Here is a 25149-nt window from a genome sequence, read left to right as displayed (position 1 = left end):
CAAACCGTGAATTGGGGAAGGATTCGCTTCCAAGCTCACTTACACTGTTAGTGGATTTCAGTGTCTTCTGGGCTGTTTGACCTAGGACTTCAGCTCCTTGACATGCGGGCCTCTCCACATGACCACTCACAACAGGCAGCAGTCTTCCCGCATGGCAAACAAGCAAGCGAGAGAAAGAAGACACCTAAGACAATCTTTTAATAACCTCTTTTTAGAAGTGACATCCCATCAGTTTCACCATATTTTATTCTTTAGCGGTGAGTCCTTAAGTCCAGCCTATACTCAAAAAAAGAGGATTACAGGAAGAGATGAATACCAGGAAGAAAGAAGATGGGGATTCTTATGGACTGCTGTGGACTGAATGTTTGTGTTCCATCAAAATTTTTATGTTGAAATTCTGAGCCCCAGTGTGTTGGGATTTGGAGATGGGGGCCTTTGGGAGATAATTAGGTCATGAGGATAGAGCCTTTATGAAGGGGATAAATGCCCTTATAAGAAAAGACACAAGAGCTTGATTTCGCTCTCTGCCATGTGAGCACACAATGAGAAGAGGGCAATCTGCAAACCAGACAGAGGGCCCTCACTGGACATGGGATCTGCCAGCACCTTGATCTTTGACTTCACAGCTTCCAGAACTGTGAGAAATAAATGTTTGTTGTTTAAGCCACATAGTCTTTGGTAATATGTTAGAGCAGCCTGAACTAAGACAGGGGTCACATTAGAAGCTGCCAACCATACTGTGTGCATTTGTGTATATTAGCATGTGTATATGTATGGGCAGGGGGTCTGTGGGTTCACATGGCATAGGGCCAATAGTGTATGAGATCTTACACATTTTCCTGTTAGGAACATAAGGGGAAGAAAACAGTAGTCACAGTCCCTGTAGGGAACAGATGGAATTCACAAATTGGGAATTCGAACTCGTTTAATAAAGAGACTGTTTACAAATATGTGGGCAAGTCTAGGAAAATGACAAGGAATCAGGCTTGTCACCTGGTGCATCACTCCCCCTGGGCCTCAAGCAGTCAGGTGAAGGAGAAATGAACAGAACCAGGAGAGGATATTTGTATGAGAAGACCCCGGTCAGATGTATGACATTTTGTTAAAGGATATGCTCAGCTCATGGCATTTCCACAGAGAAGGTGCCAAGGGAATAAATACCTTGACCTCACTTTCCTCCAGTCTCCTCCTGGCACTATCCATTGGCTAAAGCCAACTAGAAGCTAGAGGGCAATGGAGTCCACTGATGTAGGTCAGCCTCCTGGGGAACACATAGTAATGTGTGAAGAGTGGAGAGTGGATCCGGAGGGACAATCAGAAGATGCCCAGTACAGAAAACAAATATATTTAAGAGGAAAATCATATTCATAGTAGGCAGAGAGGAAGAAACAGGCTTACATGAATAGTTGTTGTTTACAGCAAGCTAGATGGAAGAGTTTGCTGACAGAGAAGTATATTTAACATCAAAACAAACTTTCAAATAATTGCATCTCTTGAAGATCCTTCAAAATAGGAAACACATACACATTTCTATGAAATTATTTGGGAGAAATTGTACTGATGAAAGGAGCATGGGTGGCTAAGATGACTTTGAAGGGTCCTTGTAATTTGAGGATTCAGTGTTCTAGGAGGAGTGATGGAAATCAGGGAACAAGATCTCTTGCAAAATATTCACAACTCTTTGAAATGGAAATTAGGCTATTCCAATTTAGAAATCAAATTAAGGCAAATATTCAGAGTGTTAGCAGGCTGTGCTCTTGCCTGTTTGAAGTGGTGGCTAAAGGAGAGTGGCGTGCTTTTTCCTGGATGAAGCAGGATCTCTATCAGCCAGTTTTCATCCTTACTTAGCACCTGCTGGCTTGGAGTGGTGTCGCCCAAGCAATCAGACCAGGGGATGTGCCAAGAGCCTGCCCTCCCCTCCCACTGTGTGCTGCCCTTCCTCCCCACACCCCATGACAGCCTGTCCTGATATAGGTGGACAGGGGACTGGTTTAAAATGACAGTCTCAAGTTCATTTAGAAAGAGAAGGCTAATTCAAAGAAACAGCAAGGCAAGCTTCCTTTCTCTGTAGGAATCATTATTATCCCCCTTTGTCATGGCCCACCTGGGAGCCCATTTTGCCTTTAGATCCCGCTGGCAGAAGACCGATGATGAACTCTGTCGACATAGCATGTCTTTTATCCTTCACAAAGCCATTCGCAATGACTTCTTTCAGAGCTATCTCTATCTGCTGGAAAAAATTCCCCTGGGTAAGTGACTCTGAGCCACTAGGTAAGAAACAAGAAATGACTGATGGGATTGCATGAGGTCATGGGGCTTCTAGAAGAGAATTTAAAACAAGGACACTTTTCAGACAAAAAAAACTCCACAACCAATGTCACTGGGCTGAAATGTTTCAGTGGAATTCTTTTATGGAGAATACAAAGATTAAGTGCCTAAAATAGAGTCAGGACTTTATTTTGGGATTTCCATGCCCCCTCAGGCACTGTGATTTGCTTCTCTGGGTGTCTATTGCCTGAGTATCAGGCTTGTAGAAACTCAGACATGTTTAATATTTACAAAAAATTGTAATTGGGCAAATTTGATAATTCAGAGAGTATTAATGCATTAACACACTGAGTAAGAGTTAAAAAGAAAGACTAACGATGATCAAAATGTGCTTGGGGTATGTATGTATGTATGTTTCTGTGTGGGTGCTTGTGTACACACTTATAATCCTCTGTGGTCTTCTTGAATCACAAGAATAGTCAGAGAGTCTAAAAAAAGGAGATTTTAGCTTGGTTTTTGAATATTAAGAAGTCAGTAGTCTGTCTCCATTTTTATTATCTCCTCTAGTTTTCAGAGAATTGGACAATAGAGCAATAAAAGCTTATCTGGTTTGCCTACTCTACTTTTTTTCAGCCTCTGTGAAAGTAGTTACTTCAGGGCACCCTAAACAGCACTGAAGAGGAAATAACTTACCATTAAAGAGTAAAGTACCCCCCTCCCTTTGGTTGATATTTTCCCCCAATGAAAGCAAGAAGGCTGTGTATCAGCCTAGTCTGTTTTCTTAAGGTCGTTTGAAAGCCCCATTGTGCACTTGATGTGGTCAGGGTTTCCAGCTGTCGAAGCAGCTACATAATTCGTTGTATTGCATTCAAGCAACTGAATGTTAGCAGCCTACCAAAACCTCTTTTTGTAAATCCATTTATGAGGGATCTTTAATTCTAAACATACAAATACCTTCATCTCATATTTATATAACTTCCTTCTAAAACTTTTTATCATCTATGACTTTATTTAATTCTCAAAGTCACACTATGAAACAGATAGGGTAAGTTACCATTATTTTTTTCTACCTATCTTCCCTCCTTCTTGCTTTCATTTTACTTTTCAAAGGAGGGAAATAAAATTCAGAGATGATGATATTTAATCTAGATAGAGTAATATCAAAGCAAAGACCAAAGTCCAGGGCGTTTCTTTTGGTAGATCACACTGCCCATGAGTAATTCTTTTAGGATGTATAATACATCTCATCTATATCCAAAAGGAAAAAAAAATAGAGCAGTTTAAGTGGAAGGTGATGATGCTCTAGTCACTTCATGTACTGGCAAAGCATTGCTTTTCTGGAGACACTCTTCAGGCCATACGTCAATAAGAGTAGCTTGGTAGCCTTGGTTTTATAAGACTGGAGAAAGGTATCAATTACAATAGCTGAGAAGAGAGTCACTAACAGGCAGATGACTGTCAAACTTTAAAAATATTTACTAGAGAGAAAAAGAAGTCACCTTTGAAGGCAGCTGAAGACGAATTAAAAAGTTGAATACAATAGTCTCTTCTGAAAAGCAGATGAAAATTAATTTGGCACAAATGGACTATAATTTATATTTGGTCTCAATCCCTTTTTTTGTCCAATAAAATTATTTTGATTTTGTGTTTTTCTCCTTTGTAAATATGCTAATGGTTTACCAATGATTTTCAACCTTTTAAAAAAACATTATTATCAAAACTCAAAGTTTTTGACAAAATATTCCACTGATGCCCAACGTAAAATACAGGAAAAAGGGAAACTTTTCTGCACAGGATTGGGGGCAGGGCCCTTTCCTTGGTCTATTCTCTTAGACTTACCACTGTCTCCTGAGGCACTCTTTTTTTTTTTTTTTTTTTTTTTTTTTTTTGAGATGGAGTCTAGCTCTGTGGCCCAGGCTGGAGTGCAGTGGTGCGATCTCGGCTAACTGAAAGCTCCACCTCCCAGGTTCACTCCATTCTCCTGCCTCAGCCTCCTGAGTAGCTGGGACTACAGGCCCCCGCTACCATGCCCGGCTATTTTTTTTTTTTTTTGTATTTTTAGTAGCGACGGGGTTTCACCATGTTAGCCAGGATGGCCTCGATCTCCTGACCTCGTCATCCGTCCGTCCTGAGGCACTTCTCTAATACCTGTGGGGTTCCATAAACACAGTTTGAAAACCATTAGTCTATTCCAAGCCAACATTGCCTTCATTTTACTTATTTGCAGCTTTCTGTAAGTGGGCATTGCTTATTTTCTCTGACCCTGATGATTTGACCTGGACATTAGCTTTGCCTGAGAGTCACAGAGCTAGCCTCATCCACAGTACCTCTTTGATGATAGAAATTTAGGGCTATGTTAGTCAATATGGACTGGGATACACTGTAATAACAAATTAACTCTGGAATCTTGATAGCTGAATATATAAAAAATATTTTTTTCTCTTGCTACATCATTTTCAACATGCATTATTGGAGTCGTGGAGGGGAGGCTATATTCCACACAGGCATTCAGGGATCCAGGATGATAGAGGCTTTGCCAGCTGGAACATCACTAGTCACCAGGCAAGCAAATAGAGCAGCCAAAGTTTTGTCTACTAGCTCTTAAAAACTTCGGCCCCAAAGGACATCTATTACATCTGCTTAGAATTCATTGTCCAGAACTACAAGAATGCTGGACAATATGAAGGGAGCACATATATATTTGTTCACTAGAAAATGTTTCTGCCACAGGGAAAAATATTGTATTTTGGAGATAAAAATACCAGACAATGCTTATTTCTGATCAATTCAGTCATGTTCAATGTAAGAGACATTTATGGAATTTCATTATTGTCAAAGTACTGTGCATTAGAAAGGATTCAAATATTAATAAGACAGTTTCCATTCTTCAGGATTTTATAATGTGACAATGGATGCAAATCTACAAATAACTGTGTATTATTCCTTTTAAACTAAGGGTGCAGGGAAATCAGGCTACCAGTTCTGTGAATACTCAGATTTTTTGCAGCTTTTTCCTCTAATGGCAGAAGCCGAATGTTCAGAAAGGAATCTGCATGTAAGTCTTATCTGGCAGTGTGACTTTTTTTCAATTAGGCTTCCCTTAATCCTTGATTCACTCATTTAAACTTTAGTTTTTGTCCCAGGAGGTTATAACTTATATTTATGGAATGCAATTGCGTGTATTAGTTCCCCTATTGGACTCTCATTCCCATGAGAGTAAAGACTCGCCTATTTTTTCCTCTTCTGTATCTGTTTAGCATATACCATGGTTCCCGGCGCATAGGAAAAACACAAAAAATATTTGTTAAATGAATTAAATGGCCTCTTATTAATAATTAATTGCAGATCAGCAAAGTTCTGAGTTTAAATTTTTGCACTGCTACTACTAGAAAACTAACCTCTGCAAGTTACTAAAGCCTCTGAGTATAATTTTTCTTACAACTACAGCAGAGTTGATTGAAGGATTAAATGTTGGTGTATATGTGAAATAGTCCTCCTCAGTAAATATTAGTTTCTTTATTTCCTTCCTCTGAGCCAGGCCTCTTTTAAAGTCACCGTGTAGCTTTCTCTTTAACAAGCATTACCAAAAACGATAAACTTAATTCAAAATACGAGAGTTTTCAGGCTGCAGTATTAATTATGTTTTTCGGTTTGGAAATAAAACTTAGCCAGAAGAGATGCTTCCTCTCCAGCTCTGCTGAGGTGTTTTAGAGTCAGCTTCCTCTACTCTTGAAAATTTCAAGACTTCATAGACATGAAAATAAAGCCCTTCTTTCAAAAAGGCTAGGAACTTCTCCTGTAGGGTCTGCACAGAGAGTTTGTTGTTTGGGTAATTATATGGAAAGAACGGTGGCTAACCAGACTCTTTGATTCCTTCTTTCCTTCCTTCCTCCCTCCAACTGCCTAGATTAGGCAGCCAGTCTCACTCCAGCACACTATGTGGTGATGTTCAGTCATGGGGAAATTTGCTGAAACATCCCTGGCAAGCTTTAGAGATGCATGGAATAGCAAAGACATACATACTAAATATCGCCAATGGAAGACTCAGCTATGCTGTTGAACATAAAGGATCTTCAGAAAGAAGTCAGAACAAGCCTATCATTGTTCTCAGTGTTTTGCATGTATTATCTCAGTTCATTTTTAGAACATCTCTATTAGGTGTGCTGTTATTTTCCCCACATTATATTTGAAGAACTGACACCTAGATGAGTTAAGTAACTTGCCAAAGATCTTGTGGTGGTGAGTGGAGTAGCAGGATTAGAACCCAGGTGATCTAACTCCATGATATTTTTTAAACCACTACATAATACAATGTAAATGAAAACTTAACTAATGTGGGCAGCAATATAAGTTTTACCATATTTTATGATTTAACAGGAATAGAGAACAAACATAGCCTATGAAGAGCCTTCACTTTCTGTTGAGATAATCAAGATAGGCAGGCCAATAAATAGGTTTAAATAATCTAGTTACACCAACCAAATTTCTGTTAGAAGCTTGGTGTGAACAAATTTTCCAAAAATGGCTATTCATGAACAAATAGGAAATAGAACAGGAAAACAAGGCAGTGGAAATCTCCAGTGTGTATACCAGTGCTCAAACGGCCCAAGTGGAGATGTTGGGACAACATCTCATGTTTAGTAACAATCATTGAGGAATAACTTAACACTCAATGATTCTTTTAGTGTCATCCACATTTCTGAACACATAGAAGTCAATGAACATTCATTAATTATATTATTGAGCAAAAGTCTATTACTCCTAGACATTGTTAAAGGCTTAGCCCAACTTCATGTATAGAACAATGGTTCTGTGTGGTTTTAACAGAAAGACCAGAAGCTTTGCATTTGAATAGGCACGTGCTAGGACCTGGTTATGACGTTTTTTTTCTACGTGATATTAAGTTACCAAGTCTCTCAGATTCTCTTACTCATCTATAAAATGATGATTATAATTCTAGTCTTATATAATCATTGTGATAGTTAAAAGAGACAATGTGAAGAGGTGACTTGAAAGTACCTAGCATAATGCCTGGCACATAGGAGGTATCCTCTCTTGCGTTGATCCCTTTTCAGAAGACCCAGTCTCTGAGGAGGAAATTAACTCTGGCTTTTAACTTTGATGGCAAAGACATAGATTATTTAGCTATCCCTTTGCTATAAAAGTTAAAAGCTAGAGTTAATAACAACATTTCCTAAAAAGCACTTGGAACTTCCAGAATAAAACTCACCATACAGCTATTCGTATTTTAAAAATTTATTTCATTCCTGTGATAGGCATTTCTGCACAACTCATTGTACAATGATACATTTTCAAATGTTTATCATTACCTGTGCAATACAAATGCTGCAAGACCATTTTTTTTCTTTCAAGCAATGAAGAAAATATAATTTTCTATTTTATTTAGCAGATATATTTTTAGGTGCAGAGTATGAGAGGGATGATCTATAGGTTTTCTACTTAAATACACCTAGGTTCAAGTCCCAGATATATCACTCTCTAGCTGCTTAACCTTGGGCAATTTAGTTAATCTCTTAATGCCTTGGTTTCTTCTTCTGTAGAATGGATATATAATGTTTATCTTACATATTCAGTTCAATATAAATGTTTTGCATAAGTATTACATATAAACATGTCTAATCAATTATAGTTACTATTTTTTAATTATTTGAGTATGCCTAATTGGGAGGACAGTTATTTTATAAATGATACCAAAGGTATGACCTATGTGTGCTTATGTCAGTTAATCCCTATAACCATTCAGCTCTTTCTTGTACCCATATATTATTTAAAGAACAAAAAGCTAGCTTTTATTCAATGAACATTCAAAGAAGGCCCATCAAGAAGTTAGCATAACATTAAGTGCTAGGGTTACAAAAAAATAAGATATAGCCTTATCCTGAAGAGTTTAGTGTAGGAGAGAGACCTACACAAATACATTTTAAAAATGTGGTATTAGAGTGATAGAGACAACTATAGAATTCTGCAGAGGTGCAAAGGAAGCATGGGGACTGCTGAGACAAATCTCATCATGAAAAATCTGTCTTCAGTATCTCCACTTGACTTCTGGCCTTCTCAGATTTGACAGTAGGTCAGATAGAGAGTTCAAGAAAGAATAGGGTTAGGAAGACACTCAGCAAGTAGGTAGGGGATAGATCTCTTGCTGAATTTGAGAAAGTAGATTGTCTTTCCCCAATTTAGAAGTCAGGAAACACTAAACTAGCCCTCAGTTGAAAAGAAAAAAGCCCCACAAAACTTTCAGAATAGGCAGTGCCCTATTTTAGAGATAAGAAACATCAGACACCTAAAGCCTATAGGGAGCAAATAAAACCTAGAGGGTTCCTCTGGGCAATTCAGAGACTTGGTAATGACAGCTTTCCAGTGTCCTGGCATATCTAAACCTTGGATTTCACTAGAAACACTGATAAATGCGCCCCCCACCCCGCACCATTGCTGGTGAAAAATAGAATGAGGAGGGTAACATTTATTGAGCTTCTACTCTAAACCGAACACCATACTAGGTGTTTTCACATGCATTATCTCATTTAATAATCTCAACAAGTTGTATGATAGGTTTTGATATATTTGGGATATTTGTCTCACCCAAATCTCATGTTGAAATGTAATCCCCAATGTTGGAGGTGGGGCCAGGTAGGAGGTGTTTGGGTCATGAAGATGGATCCCTCATGCCTTGGTGCTGTCCTTAAAATAATGAATGAGTTCTCGTGAGAGCTGGTTGTTTAAAATTGTGTGGCACTTCACCCCACCTTTTACTCCCACTCTTGCCATGTGATGTGCTTGTTCCTGCTTCACTTTTAGCTATGAGTAAAAGCTCCCTAAGGCCTCCCCAGAAGCTGAGCAGATGCCAGTGCCATGCTTCTTTTACAGCCTGCAGAACTGTTAGTCAATTAAACCTCTTTGTTTTATAAATTAAGCAGTCTCAGGTATTTCTTTATAGCAACGCAAGAATGGCCTAACATAGACAATTGGTACTGATGAGTAGAGCATTGCATCAAAATGCCTGACATGTGGAAGCGTCTGATACTTGAAAATGTGGAATTGACTTTAGAACGGGGTAATGGGAAGAGGTTGGAAGAATTTGGAGGGCTCAGAAGACAAGATGATGAAGAAAAGTTTGGAACTTCTTAGAGTTGTTAAATCATTGTGACCAAAATGCTGATAGTGACATGGACAGTGAGGCCAGATTGCTGAGATCTCAGATGGAAATAAGAAACTTATTGGGAGGTGGAGCAAAGGTCACCCTTGTTATGCTTTAGCAAAGAGCTTAGTTGCATTGTATCCATGTCCTAGGGATCTCTGGAAGATTGAAATTAAGAGTGATGACTTAGCATATCTGGTGGAATAAATTTCTAAACAGCAAAACATGCAAGATGTGGCCTGGCTGCTTCTAACAGCTTAACCAAGATTTGGAAGCAAGAAATGACTTAAAGTTAGAAGTTATATTTAAAGGTGAAGCACAGCATAAAAGTTGAAAATTTGCAGCCTAGCCATGTGGCAAAGAAAGCTTTTACAGAGTAAGAATTAAAGCAGATTGTGGAATAACCACTTGCTAGAGAGAGTTGCATGACTAAAAGTGAGCCAGGTGCTAATAGCCACGATGATGGGGAAAAGGTCTGGAAGGCATTTCAGAGATCTAAGAGACAGCCCCTCCCATCACAGACTCAGTAGTGTAGGAAAACTGGTTTCAGGGGACCAGGCCCAGGGCCCTGCTACCCTGTGTAGCCTCAGAGCACTGTTTTCCATATCCCACTCCAGCTCCAGCTATGGCTCAAAGGGGCCCAGGTACAGCTGAGGCATCTGCTCTGAAGGGCAGAAGTTGTAAGCCTGTTGGCTTCCACATGGTGTTAAGCCTGTGGGTGCACAGAGTGCAAGAGTGGTGGAGGCTGCTAAGCCTCTGGATTTCAGAGGATGTATGGGCAGTCCTGGGCACCCAAGCAGAAGCCTGTTGCAAAGGTGGAGCCCCCACACCGAGATAACCTTTACTAGTGTGGAGGAGAAATGTGGAGTTGGAAGTCCCACACAGAGTCCCCACTGGGGGCATTGCCTAGTGGAGCTATCAGAAGGGGATCAACTGCCTCCAGACCTGAGAATGGCAGACCCACCTGCAGTTTACAACCTCAGTATGGACTAGCCCAGGAGGGGAGCTGCCCAAGACCTTGGGAGCCCACACCTCAGTGTGCCCAAATGCGGGGCATGGAGTCAAGGATTATTTTGGAGCTTTAAGATTTAAGGACTGCCCTGCTGGCTGGGGTTCAAGCTTGTGAGGAACCTTTAACCCCTTTCCTTTGGCCTATTTCTCCCTTTTGGAATGGGAATGTTTACCCAATACCTGTATCCCCATTGTATGATGGAAGTAAATAACTTGTTTTGATTTTATGGGGTTGTAGGTGGAGGAACTCATCTCCAGATGAGATTTGTGACTTGAGACTTGGGACTTCTGAGTTAATGCTGGAATGAGTTAAGACTTTGGGAGACTATTGAGAAGGGAATTTGAAATGTGAGAAGGACAAGAGATTTGGAGGGCCAGGGCAGAATCATATGGTTTGGATATTTGTCCCATCCAAATCTCATGTTAAAATATAATCCCCAATGTTAGAAGTGGGGCCTGGTGGGAGGTGTTTGAGTCATAGGGACAGGTCCCTCATGGCTTGGTGCTGTCCTCTTTGTGAGTGAGTTCTTATGAGATCTGGTTGTTTAAAAGTGTGTGACACCCCACCTCTCCCCTTGCTCCTGCTCTGCCATGTGACATGCCTGCTCTGGCTTCACTTTCTGCCATGAGTAAAAACTCCCTAAGACCTCCTCAGAAGCTTAGCAGATGCCAGCGCCATGCTTCTTGTACAGTCTGCAGAACTGTAAGCCAATTAAACACCTCTTTTCTTTATCAATTACTCAGTCTCAGGTGTTTCTTTATAGTAACACAAGAACAGCCTAACACAGGTATCATTACCTCTTTATAGAGGAAGAAGCTGAGGCTAACACGAGTTATGTAACCTATTCAAGGTCATAAAACTAATTAGTGTCAGAGCTGGCAAACAAATCCAGGGATGTCTTACTCCAACTTTTTCCTTCCTCTCTCTTTTTCCTTTTCTTTCTTCCCTCTCTTCCCTCCTCTCTTCTTTACTTTTTTTCTATTTTACCATTACTTCTTTAATGGCTAAATTGAGAAGTACTCATATGCAAATCTCTTTTATGGAAGGTCTTACCTTTCATAGGGGCATCTCCTAATTGGGCTTTTTTTTTCTGTTACAAAGGGCTAACTTGATCAAATATTATCAGACTCAACTCATTTCAAAATTACTGTCTAAATCTAGCTTACATATCTTCTGAAGAATTTTAGATCATTTTTTAATTGACAAACAGGTCTAATAGCTGGAATAAAGAGGCATTTTAAAATAGATATATTCAATCACTTTAAAAAAGAAGAAAGAAAAGAGGATACTCAGCAGAGATAAGTACTTAGCTATCAACAAAATTTCCTGTTTGTCAGAAAGTCTTCATTTTATTGCCAACTTGGATTATATTGTCTTGACTTGTTGTCCCTATCTCTGATACTGGATCAATATTTCCTTTCAGGTCTAGATTAAGATTTTGAGTGAGTATTCTGTTTTTCTCCAAATTTTTATATTGAAAGACAGCAAAAGTCATCAAATGGCACATGGCCTCAAGGTAAACTTACTTATTTGCTTCTTAGAGTCAGAAGTCGAGACCTTAAGCCACAAAATTCTTTTGCTACCTGCAAAAGATTTTCTCAAGGAGGCATTTGAAAATTCTGAGTTTTATCCAGATAATTCATGCCATGTGACATTTCTTTCCTGCTCATTTTTTGCTAACCCAAATAAAAAGTATCCTTCATGGTTAAGGTCTTATGGAGTCTTCTTGCTGCTACTTGCAGGCATCTGCTGCATGCCCAAGGCATTTTTTGATACTATTCTTTGGATGTACAGCAGTATGACTTAACTCCTCCATGCTAGGGTGTAATCTCCATGAGAGAGATTGAGCTTTATGTTTATTTCCTGAATGTTGCATTGGGGCTTAATAACTGAATCATGAATGAACTGTCTTTCGATGTAAACTCTCTTGGATATTAACCTTTCCTAGAAATTTCATCTTTATTCTCCTTCAGAGTAAACAAACTTGTACTCTATTTTTCTTTTCACCACAAGTAAACAGTGGAAGGTCCTTGGGAATTCAACTAATAATGTAGATCAATAAATAAATACATTAAATAAAAAACAAATAGTGTCTAGTTTTTGTCTTGAACTACCCCAAGTTTCACAGAGACATTGCAATTCCTTAATTTGCCAGTATATATATTTCTATAGTAAAAAGCCATGTGCTGGTGACTGATTTACTTATCTGAGTCAATATGCACAATTGCAGAAGCTTTCAGTAGGAGAGAACCTGGGGCCGAACATGACTCCTCATATATCTTTTTTTTTTAGTGAAATGCTGCTGTCAATTAGGTGAAAATGAGAACTCAAGCCCATAACCATAAAAGCCCACCTATTGAGTCTGACGCCTGCTGAGACTGGCATTCACTTGTGGTCTAAATGTTGCTGGCATAATGGACCATTCCTATTTCTAGATTAAGGGTTTTAATAGACTGCACAAACCAGTTGACTTAAGCAGGTGATGATGAGTGTGGCTGCTTTGCTGCTTTGGTTGGATCAAGGGAGCCCTGGGCTATGGCTTGCCAATAATCCCAGAGTAGCATCCAACCCTGGGCAGCCTCTGTGAGCTGTGAGTTCCTAGCCTGATTTTCTGAGACATCCAGAAGAATTTAGAACAGTCATATTATTGGTGATGCCTGGTTTTTGTCATCCCTGTTGAATTTATAAGCACTTATTAAGTTACTTGTTGTGTATACAACACTTTACCAAGTGCTAGGGAAGGGAGATTGGTGTTGGTCTATGGTTCTCAATGTTTTTGAACATAAGAACCATCCTTTTAATGTTGTATTTTCTCAATCAGTAGCTAATTTGTGTATAAAATAGCAAAAAAGCTTCTACGTATTTATTTAAACTTTTAAAAGATTTGTATTTTTAAAATAAAAATCTATGTATAATAGTTAACATGTATGGAGGACATAAATAATATTGATGGCCTCCAGAAAATGATGTACTACATAGAAACCGATTCTTGTTCTCGTTATCCCTTTCAGCAAATTTATGGTGATTCAGGGTACAAACACTGGCTCCAGTGTCTCCAAGTTGGAAAATGCCGATGTAACTCCATAGATGGAATATAGTCATAGTAATACAAGTAGTATTTTTTGGATTTTTAACTTTTAGAATCAAAATTTGGAATTATGTAATTGTTCAATTCTGAACATTATCCAATGTCTCAGTCTTGGGGTTATCTGAAGAAAAATACTCTTAGTTAAAGTGAAATAGGTATTTTTCTCTTTGATTTCTTCTGCTCAAATTTATGTCATATTTTGGCTTGCTTCATGCCCTGATCATAACATTTTTGAACCATTGTATATTTTTCTTGGAGCTTTCAATTATCTTTTATTTTCGGTGGTTTAGATTAAAAGTATGTCCTCCTTAGAATATTTCTAATATCTCCTTGCTTCTTGCCTACTCTATTGCCTTGGATCTAGCTTATTCTAGTTAAAGATATTATTTTTGAAGTCTATGTTTTGTCTTGTAATATAAACTGATTTCTTTCCAGATCTGATACATATCTGTCATTTTGGGATTTCTTTTCATTGGATTCCTGGTTAATTATGTCATCTTTCATCGTGCATCTTCTCTTGATTGTAACCCTCATTGGGCTGGAATATAACTTCAAGAAACTTCTGAAGAATGAATCTATAGGAGGTAAATATTCTTTGATAATTTGACTGGATATTAAGTTTAGTTTCCAAAAATTTGATCTCAGAATATTGGTGGCACTGTGCCATTGTTTTCTAGTGTTTCTGATGAGATCTGTGATATAAGCCTGATTCTAGTCTTTTGAACATAGAGTTGCCAAATAAAATACATGATGCCAGCTAAGTTTAATTTTAACATAATCAACAAATAATTTTTAGTGTATTTACCCTGGAATGTGCAATATTTCAGGCATACTCATGCCAATAAATTATCATTATTTGTCTGAAGTTCAAATCTGTGTGTTGTGTATTTTTTTTTTTCCCTAAATCTGGCAACCCTATTTGAAGGTCAACCACTCTTCCTTCTCTAAATGACTTTTAGATCTTCTTACTACTCTTTCTGTTTTGAAATGTCTTAAAGATGTGCTCAAATGTGGCTTTAAAAAAAAATCTATGCACCTCAGCACTTTGTTAGATCTTACAATCTCTTTCAGCTCCAGGGAATTTTCTTCTATTACTTTCTTTAATAATTTTCTTCTCTTCATTTTATTAGCTTTCTAGAATTCTAATTAGCTTGATCTTGGGCCTTCTGAACTGCTTATATAAGTCTAGTCTTCTTATTTCTTTTTTGCATATCTATCTGTTTTATGTCCTGGAAATTTACTCAACTTTATATCTTAAAGTTTTTGGTTATCAAAACTTTAATTTCTAAGAAGTCTTTATTGTTCTTTTAATTATAATTTTCTTGGAATCTTATCTTTAATTTATGGATGTGCCTGTCGTCATATCTCTTCAAAGATTTATGAGTTTTTCGTTTTGGCTTAAATTTTCATCCATTTCCTGAATTATTTTTGTTTTCTTTGAGGTCAATTCTGACCATTTATCTCAATCTTTGTTTTTCAGGCATCTCATGTGTTTGGAGATCATTTATCCACATTTAGGAATAAAAAACAAGGTAAATAATTCTAGGCAATAGATAAGGTTTCCTTTGTTTTGTACTTGTCCCCTAAATAGAGAGGAAGACAAGAAGCCCTGCATGTGCAGGTAGATTTTACCAGACTCTGATGAGTGGGAGTAAGTGACAGTACTTGGAGTCTTCTATATGTGAAAATGAGTAGTGTTCTAACATTTTAATGCTAACTGGTCTAGCTCTTCCTAGGCAATTTGTCTATTTATTCTTTTTTAAGACAACAGACACATTTTCCCTTTCCAGGATTACAGCTGTGCTGTCTGCTGCTTTTAGGAGGGTGCACTTGTCCTCTTACCTGGTTGTTCTCTGGACAGAGTTTTGATTTATGCTCAGTTTTTTTTTTTTTTTTTTTTTTGGCTTCCATTCTCATTCTTACATTTGCCTTCCTGTTGATTCTAAGTCTGGAATGTAATTTACTCTTGCAAATATTTTGGCCTCCAAATTCTTTAGCTTTGTTCCATCTGCTTTTTGTTGTCCAGAAATTTATTGGAATCTTGAATCCGTCAGTGATACCCTCTCATTTTCCTCACTGTTATGGGTTTAGTGTTTTAAGATAATTCTCGGGGAATATTGGGAGGGAGAGAAGACAAATGCATGTACTCAGCCTACAATCTTGAACCAGAAGTTCCATCCTTTAATCTACTGTCTATCATTTTATCATGAATGTCTTATGATGAAAATATTTTATATCTGCATGGGTGAATTTTAGTTTGCAAAACACACTTACGTGTACTCTCATTTATTCCTCAGAAGTTGGAATACATATTTTTCTTATACGTTTTTGAAAATAATGAAATGACAAAGTATATGTGAATGTGCCTGGCACACTACCTAGGACAGAATGGCTGCACAATAAATATTATGTCTCCTTTATTACTTTATTTTCACAATGTAGAGTTCAGCACATTTCTGTAATATTGGTATGAAGACATATTTGGATATATGTTGCTTGAAAAAGATATAAAAACAGTTACCCCTACCTTGTGATTAGAAGTAATTTTTTCATTAAACTTTATTATAAGCTTAATGAGAAAATTCTCAGAAAACATTTGTAGCTCAGAGATAAAACTCACTGCAAAATTGATGACATTCTTTACATTATCGTAGCTAACACTGTTAAAAATTTTAATACAGTGATATAGCTATGGGTTTATTCAACTATAGAGTTATTAAGTCATGAAAATGCCACATGATTATAATCCATAGATGCGATCTCTGAAGATCAGAGGAGTTAAGACGTTTTCCCAGCATTACATAGCGTGTAAGTCATGGAGCCAAAATTCAAACCCAAATCTTTTGACTTCAAACCAGTGCTCTTTTTTCCGCAGTACAGATTCACAGGCTTTTAAAAGGAAATGCAATGCATAAAGCTGAGCTTTTTTTATCTTATAAATATTAATAACTATTAATAATGTTTCATTTGCAGTGAAATTGTACGCTTTAACAAGCCAAGTCATCAATGGGGAGATGCAGTTCTATGCCAGAGCTAAACTTTTCTACCAAGAAGTACCAGCCACAGAAGAGGGTATGATGGGAAATTTCATTGAACTGTCCAGCCCAGACATCCAGGCCTCTCAGAAATTTCTTAGGAAATTTGTTGGGGTGAGTTATTCAACTGCAGCTTGATGAGAAGGCAAAGTCCTTGCAAACATTGAGCTCACATTCCTCTGTGTTGTTATTTAAGTCACGACTAAGCCATATGACCCAGCCAAGAGTTCTGCTGCCTGCAAACCTGTTTTAAGATGTTCAGAAAGGATGAACCATTTTTGATATGATAAATATAATAACAGTGGTTTATCCCACTTGGCATTTCACTCTCCTATCGCCAACTAATCTTACATGCTTCAGAGGAAGGTGAATTAGCAGTGTTGATATCAAATTTGGGAATAAAGAAGACATTTCTTTTAGAGTCTCATAAACATTTCATACCCAAATGATTGATGAGAGATCATGCCTTATGGGATCTTGGGTTGACTTATTGATTCCCTGTAATAAAAATGAGATGTTGGCCTGGCTAACACAGTCAAACCCCGTCTCTACTAAAAATACAAAAAATTAGCTGGGCATGGTGGTGAGCGCCTGTAGTCCCAGCTACTTGGGAGGCTGAGGCAGGAGAATGGCGTGAACCCGGGAGGCAGAGCTTGCAGTGAGCCGAGATCGCACCACTGCACTCCAGCCTGGGCGACAGAGCAAGAGTCCGTCTAAAAAAAAAAAAAAAAAGTTAGAAGGAAATACATGATTATGTTCAGTTTAAAAACAATGAAGGCAGAATCTTTTTATACTATTTTATACATAGTTTTGATTTTACCTTGAAAGAATGGTATCCTTTTGTAGTCCTGCATTGGGTCAACCCTTATTACTTCCTTACTGTCATGTCATATGAAGACAGACAGTATATTGTAGGAGTCAAAATTTTGGGCTTTATGTCTACCATGGTTCTTCTGCTTAATGTATAAGCAACTTTGAGCTTGTTACTTAAATGCACCAAGTGTCAGTTTTCTCTCTTGTGACTAGGGCATGACAATAGAAGCTACTTCACAGGATAATGTGGAGATCAAACGAGATAATACATGTCAGGTACCTGCTTTAGTGCACAAAATTAGTACCCAATAAATTTATTGCTATTACTACTACTAACAGGCTTTCATATAATGTATTCATTGTATTTTAAGGAACTTCATTTAGTTGTTAGAAAAGACTTAATCTCCAGGAAAGCCTGGGTGTGGTGGCTCACGCCTGTAATCCTAGCACGTTGTGAGGCTGAGGTGGGTGAATCATGAGATCAGAGTTTGAGACCAGCCTGGCCAATACGGTGAAACCCTGTCTCTACTAAAAATACAAAAATTAGCCGGGCGTGGTGTCGCGCGCCTGTAGTCCCAGCTACTGGGGAGGCTGAGGCAGAAAAATTGCTTAAACCCAGGAGGCGGAGGTTGTAGTGAGCTGAGATCGTGCCACTGCATTCCAGCCTGGGTGGCACAGCGAGACTCCGTCTCAAACAAACAAACAAACAAACAAAACAAAGCAACAACAGAAAAGACTTAACCCCCAAGATAAAGCTGCTGTTAGTTCTATTAAAGACGCAAAGTTCTAATTGGTAACAGGTTTTGCTCCAATACATTACAAAGTCATTGGTTTGAGATTTGGTGCCCATTTTATTCTGATAAAGGAAACATAAACATTAGTCCATGGGATTAGGCCATCAACCGATTTAGTAGCAAAACATTAATATCTCTAGTGTTGAGGTGAGGTTCACTTCAAATCCAATCTTCCCGGAGCACCCAGTGTGTGTGTCCAGAGCCTGACAGTAGACAAAAATGTGATCAGGATGATGTATTTACTGGGGCCAAAGTGTCTGGACATCAGCTTCAGCCATAAAAGACTAGAGAGTCTAGGGATGAAGACCGTGGATATTTATAGGTTAGGTTAACTTGGAGTATTTCTAAATCAGTGCTGCCGACTGGTTTCACTGAATGCTGGTTCTGAGAGAGTCAATCTGCTAAGCACTTTAGAAGCGTTATCTCATTTACTCTTCATGCCAATTCTTGGAGGTAAGTGCTATTATTAGCTCTGTTTTTATAGTTGTGGAAACTGAGGCTTGAAGAGGTTAAATAAGAAGTTGTCAAGATTACACAGCTGGTAAGAGACAGAATGGTGAATTAAGCCCAGCCAGCTCTGCCTGACACCAAACTCTCTGCTCTTAACCATGACATATTTTTTCCATTTGTCTCATGAAACTGAAAAATCCCTGCTTTATTTATTTATTTATTTATTTACTCTTTTGGTGGACCATAGACCTCGACTCTCCTCCAGTCTGGCTGAAAGCAATCCCTCCTGCTTGCCTTGTGGTGAGGCCGACTTTGATCCCAAAGTATTTCAGAAGCTTAGTTAGTAATCCAGCTGTCTTGTCACTCTGTGTGGAATGCCAAGCTGACCACAGGGATGCTGGTCAGACAGAGCCCAAAAGCACGCCCACAGACCTGGGAAAGGAAACAGCCTTGGGCTAGCATATTTATGTTGGAAAAGAGGCAGCCTGCTCCTTTGAAACAAATATAAGGAGTCCTTCTTAGTACACAAGGCTCATTATGAAGCTGTGACTTCTAAGTACAAATGCAGTCCTTTTTAAGGACTGATATTTTGGTACTTTGACCTTCATACTGTAATCTACTAGATTAGTATTCAGGTCAAGATACAAAGAGTTAGGGAATACAAGTATCTGACGTGACTTATTCTTGTGTCAACTGCGAAAAGCAGATTGTTTAATTTAAAGTTTTGTTTTCCTTTCAACACTTAATGACATGAGACAGTGGGAAAAGGTGTTTAAACTAGTTGCAAATGTATTTACTTTAGCAAATAAACAAATGATACCAAGATGATGTCAATGCCATAGTTGATAACTTCCCTGTTTTAGCTTTCTAGTGGGAGAAAGTAGTAATTCATAAAAGTCATCAGTACTTATTATCAAATAAATTTTTGATTTTTTTGATATTTATTTTTTGACATTTATTTTTTGACATTTCTCAGAGATTGGATAGCTAAAAAATCTGGGTGTACTAACTTGTTATATTTTATAGTTTTTATACAGTGACATGAGGCCCTTTCATTTTAGTTTTTTAACTCCACTGGATAAACCTAAAATAGTGTTCTTCAAAACAAAATACATAGGCAGAATCAAAACTAAACTGAAATTCCTAATAGTGTTTTACTAGTTTATATGGATTCATAAGTATAAACATGGCAAAATAAATGAAAATAACCAAATGGGCTCACGCCTGTAATCCCATCACTTTGGGAGGCCGAGGTGGGTGGATCACCTGAGGTCAGGAGTTCCAGACCAGGCTGGCCAACATGGTAAAACCCCATTTCTACTAAAAATACAAAAATTAGTGGTGTGTGATAGTGCACACCTGTAATCTGAGCTACTCGGTATGCTGAGGCAGGAGAATCACTTGAACCCGGGAGGTGGAGGTTGCAGTGAGCTGAGATCGTGCCACTGCACTCCAGGCTGGGTGACAGAGTGAGAATCTATCTCAAAAAAAAAAAAAAAGACCATCTTGTTTTAAAATCACATATTGCATGTAGTTCTAGTCATATTCATTCAAGGGCATCATATTTCAATAAAATCACAGTTTCAGGCAGCCATGGTGTCCAATAAAGTTCATGGTGCTTTATTGTTCCAGGATTCTACTTCTGAAACCACTTACTACACTAATGAGAGCAGCATGACCAATAGAGGCTTTCAAGGCCAAGTAATAATAAGAAAAATTTGAAATGAGACTCTTTTTGAGCATACACATTTTTAGTAAAGTCATTTCTAATAATGACATAATTTCTCCATATACTGCCCATCTTTTTGTTATGAATTTACTTAGAAGATGCTTCTTTCACAGCATTCACGCCTAGGCCTTTTTCTGAATTAGTTTAGTCTAAATTATATTTGAATGTGACATGTGGCATAGTGTAAGTAAAAATGGCAAACACATGGCAGTATACTACCACTTCCCCTTCTCATGCTTGAGGCAGATATCACTAATCAATCATAGATCTCTTTTCTGCTGAGTCTAAATGAAGCCTTATAATTCTTTTTAACATAGCATTAGACAGATATTACCAAGGGAATCAGAGGTGACATCCCTAATGTAGAACAGGCTTTGGATTCAGACCGTTCTTGTTCAAATTCTAATTCTGCCATTAGCTATGAAATATTAGAAATCTGAGTTTTCTCATATCCAAAATGAGGATAATAATCTATATTGTGGAGTTTTCTTATTATAATTACTATAGCTAAGAGCTTGCTGTGTATAAATAATAATTGTTGCTATTATTATTCCATTTGGAAAGAAGTTACAATTCCTTCACTTTTTGTTCTTCATTGTACTTTTCTAGCATAACGAAGGCCATTTGGGTGGACTGGAAAGCTGCTTTTCTGATGTTTCCCTCTGTTTGTATTTTACCTTTGATCCTTAGCCAATTTTTTTTTTTTTATTCTTAGTTCCTGAGAAATCAAGAGTAGGCTTTTCACTTAAGATCTTGATTGGCAACTTCAAGTATCTTGTTACTGTAATTTCTAGCACAAAACCGCTTCAGCAGTCACCCCAATTATGACCAAATAATTTAGACCAGCTGAATCTTCATAAATCAGAAAAGTTTTTTAAATTTTATGGAAGCAAGTTTGAGAAAGTTTGCATACGCTGATTTCTCCCTACCTCCACCACGTTCCCATCCCCTCACTCCCAGTTAATTTAATGCACAGACCTACTTAAAAAAACAGTTTTAGAGTTTTATGCCCAATAAATCATGTAGTTCCTGGTACCAAAAAACCCAGAAAACAATGTTTAGCATTAAAAGACACAAGGAAACTTTGCCAAAACTACCCTTTATCCATGTGAACTTGCTGTGTGCCATCAGGGCTGTATTTGAAATAAAATCCTGGCCTGAGAATGGAACAGTTAGCATTGTTCACCTTAGGTTCCCAAACTGACCATCCACCTAAGAGGAGTAGATAATTCAGAGCCTTCAAAATTTGCCTAGAAAAGATAAAATTCAAGTATTCCAAACTGAAATGTTTCCATTGAATGAATCTTTAATTTTAAAACTCAGAAAGGTTCTCACTGTTTGGTTCTTTTTTGCTTACATGGCAATAATCTGTAGTGTAGAACCATTTACCTGTGGATTTGTCTAAAATTTAGTCATTAAAGTTTTATATTCATAGAGCTAGCAATGGCTCATTTTTTTTTTTTTTGGAGAAAATTACCAAGTGTTTAAACCTAAGATATTATTTTTTTTAAATCTCATTTATAATTCTTTTTTGGATAAAGAAAGAAAGCAGGACTAGAAATGTTTAGATATTTTTTGAAAAGATAATTGTATATCTTGATTGTGGTAGTAGGTGCATGGCTACATACATTTGTCCAAATCATCAAATTGTACACAAGAAATGGTACATTTTATTTCATAAAATTTACCTAATAAAGTTGATTTAAAGAGGTAACTAGGGTGTGCAATTTTCAAGGATGAGTCTCTGTACTTGAAATATCAAGGTGCCTTTCTGCAGGGGCCTGGGAGAGCTGGAACAGACTGCGCCTTGGACTGCGGCTCCGGGATAGGAAGGGTCAGCAAACACGTCTTATTGCCTGTTTTCAAAAGTGTGGAGCTGGTGGATATGATGGAATCCTTTCTCCTTGAAGCCCAGAATTACCTGCAGGTCAAAGGTGACAAAGTAGAAAGCTACCACTGCTACAGCCTGCAGGAATTCACCCCCCCCTTCAGGAGATATGATGTCATCTGGATTCAGTGGGTCTCTGGTTAGTCCTGCATGACTTTGCCTCTGCTTTTCTCCCCTTCTCAGCCAGAGAAGACAGTCCTTGGGGCTAATGAGGGCACCAGGGAAGAGTTAGCTGTAGTACTTCAAGCAGTTAGCTAGCCTTAGGTGTCATGTGAACTCCCACAAAACTCTGATCCTCCAGATTTCTCCCTTGACATTTTCTGTACAATAAATTTACATTTCTTGGAGGATTTACGTTGGTTCTCGAACCAACCTAAATGGAGCAAGTGCCTTTGGACCAACCTAAATCCTCAAAGAAATGTAAATACTTGAAAAAATTTCAAAAGTGCAGTCAAAAAGGTTAATCCCCATTTATTGGCAGAACTAGACATTCTTAGATTTAAATCCCCAGGAAATGAGACAGCAGCGAATTTGATTTTGGGGTGTGTGTGTGACACAAAGAAGTGGTAATAGAGGGGTTCTCCAGGGACATGGAGGGACTTGTGGGGTAGACAATAATTTATCTCATGCCTATGAGGTTGACAGGCTAGGTAGGATAATATATTTTACAGACAGCGGACAGAGCCTTCTCTAAGAGGATATGTGTCCTGTTATCTAAATTTTCAAAGCCTCTTGTAACTAAATGAGGCCATTAAATAATTCATGAATGAGTGAACAAATGGTGTCCCGATTCTTAGCCATGTTCTTCCCTACTCACCTTCCATCCTTCCCACCATTTCATCCTGTTCCCCCATCCACTTGGTCCCCGTTGTAGGGCACCTGACTGATAAGGACCTTCTTGCATTTCTTTCCCGGTGCCGAGATGGCCTGAAAGAAAATGGCATCATCATATTGAAGGATAATGTGGCCCGGGAGGGCTGTATCCTCGATCTCTCTGACAGCAGTGTGACTCGGGACATGGACATCCTCCGGAGCCTAATAAGGAAGAGTGGGCTGGTGGTGCTGGGCCAGGAGAAGCAGGATGGCTTCCCAGAGCAGTGCATCCCCGTGTGGATGTTCGCACTGCACAGCGACAGACACTCCTGAAAAAGCTGTGGGAATGAACAACCGGACTGGGCAGTGGTGCTTTGGGATGGGGTTGCTATCCTTCCAGGTGCCCCTTGTAATGCAGATAGGGATGGCAAGAAAAGGGATACAACAAATGTCTGCAAATTATTTGTGATATAATACGTACATGTTTTCAGTGGTTATATAATGCACACACTCTGATGAGACATGCACAAATTCTGTGGATTTTCTGAAAAAAAAATGGAGTGAAATATCAGGAAACGTGCTTTAAATCTGTTTATATGTATCTAAACTGTGCAAGCGTGCATGAAAACAGAAGGCATAAAGGACAGCTGGCCTGCATCAATATTTGTAAAAATTGTCTTTCACAACATCCTAGGCAAAAATGGTGTTTTTTTTTTTTTTTTTTTTTTTTTCCATCACAAGATGAAATCAGCATTCTGTGCATCAAGGAAAACAAATAATTTAGCTTTGGGGGTTGTTCAAATAAAGCATTTTTTTACTCAAACAAAAAAAAAAAAGAAAAGGAAAAGAAACAATGCCCACATATTCCAAACTGTCTCGTTCCCTGATAATTAGTATTATAGAGTATTCTGCTGGCGGTGGGGGTAGCAGAAAATCTAGACTCCTTTCCCCGCCTTCATGTTAGCTACATTATACTTCCTTCCTCTTTGGTACTACTACTTCTCTTGAACAAACATCTCCCTCTAATTAAGAAGACACTAGTCAAAATAATCTTGTGAAAACAAGTCCATTATTTAATTTTCTCTTTAGCCTTTCTCTTGGCAGAAAAGGTATTTGGTTTCACTTTCTATTTTGGGTCAGTTTTACTACCCAATGATGTAATATGGATGTAATTTGATAAGAGAAGTCTGCATTACAGTGATGGGAAGTATCTCCTTTCAGGAGAAAATGTTGTGCCCTGAAATTTCAACCTTTAACATATAAGTAAATGTCATTGATAATCTAATTTTAGTCTTTGGTTTTCAACATGGCTTGGTTCATTGCAGCTGCTCCTGGGGTCTTGATTGATATGAATGTATATTGGAAAGAGAAGCAGCAAAAGAAATGGAGAAGGAAATGATAAACCTGAAAATTGACTAGCAGGACATTGGTTTAATTAAAAATAATCTAAAATCATTCAAAAAATGTAATTCAATTTTTATTAGCAGAATGCTAAATATAACTGCTGTTGTCTTTAAAACACTTCAACATCCTTCACAAGGAAGCACATTTGTGCTTGATATGTATTGAGTCTTCCATGAAATGCAAATAATCAATTTAAGTAAAGAAGATAGATTACATAGATATGCTATCATCATAAAATAGTATTTTCAGGTCACAGCTCTAATTTCAGAGGAAAACAATTTTGATAAAACATTTAATACATTGTTGTAGCTTTACCTTGGTAGTTTCATTTAGTGTGCTGGAAAATTATTTCACCTATTCTGCTCTTGGCATTTTACAGCTGTTGTATGTTACTCGCCATGCTGTAGGGTAGCGTGCCACTCAGAATCCGTGACAAGCAAGCCAGGAACCAGAGCTAAATCAAATGGTAAACCGTTACCAAACAGCCTAAGTGCAGCAAAACAATGGTACTTATGTTTTAGGCCTTTGTAATTCTTAGAGCAAATTAGCAGAATCTTCTTTTTAGGCTCATCCTGGGAAAAGGATACTTTTACCAGTATCCTTAATTCTCTTAACCCTTGACTTCCTGCTTTGCCAACATTCACAAGCAGATTGACACAGTTGTCAATATTCTCTGCTATGGGCTTCTGAGCTTAT

The 25149-nt window shown here is 38.1% G+C and overlaps 1 protein-coding gene across 1 annotated transcript; it reads left to right on the top strand.

Moving 5' to 3' along the window:
* Positions 1–2034: 2034 nt before the first annotated feature.
* On the top strand, positions 2035–23415 carry METTL11B (methyltransferase like 11B). The gene is made up of 4 exons (XM_003258859.1): positions 2035–2249; positions 16501–16676; positions 22126–22375; positions 23111–23415. The coding sequence occupies exons 1-4, from the start codon at positions 2096–2098 to the stop codon at positions 23380–23382; spliced, it is 852 nt and encodes a 283-aa protein (XP_003258907.1). The 5' UTR covers positions 2035–2095; the 3' UTR covers positions 23383–23415.
* Positions 23416–25149: the final 1734 nt, after the last annotated feature.

Source organism: Nomascus leucogenys, chromosome 12 (assembly GCF_006542625.1).
Source record: "Nomascus leucogenys isolate Asia chromosome 12, Asia_NLE_v1, whole genome shotgun sequence".
In the NCBI taxonomy this organism is placed as follows: Eukaryota; Metazoa; Chordata; class Mammalia; order Primates; family Hylobatidae; genus Nomascus; species Nomascus leucogenys.
The sequence above is the reverse complement of the archived record's forward strand: the minus strand, read 5'-3'. Positions and strand labels throughout refer to the sequence as shown.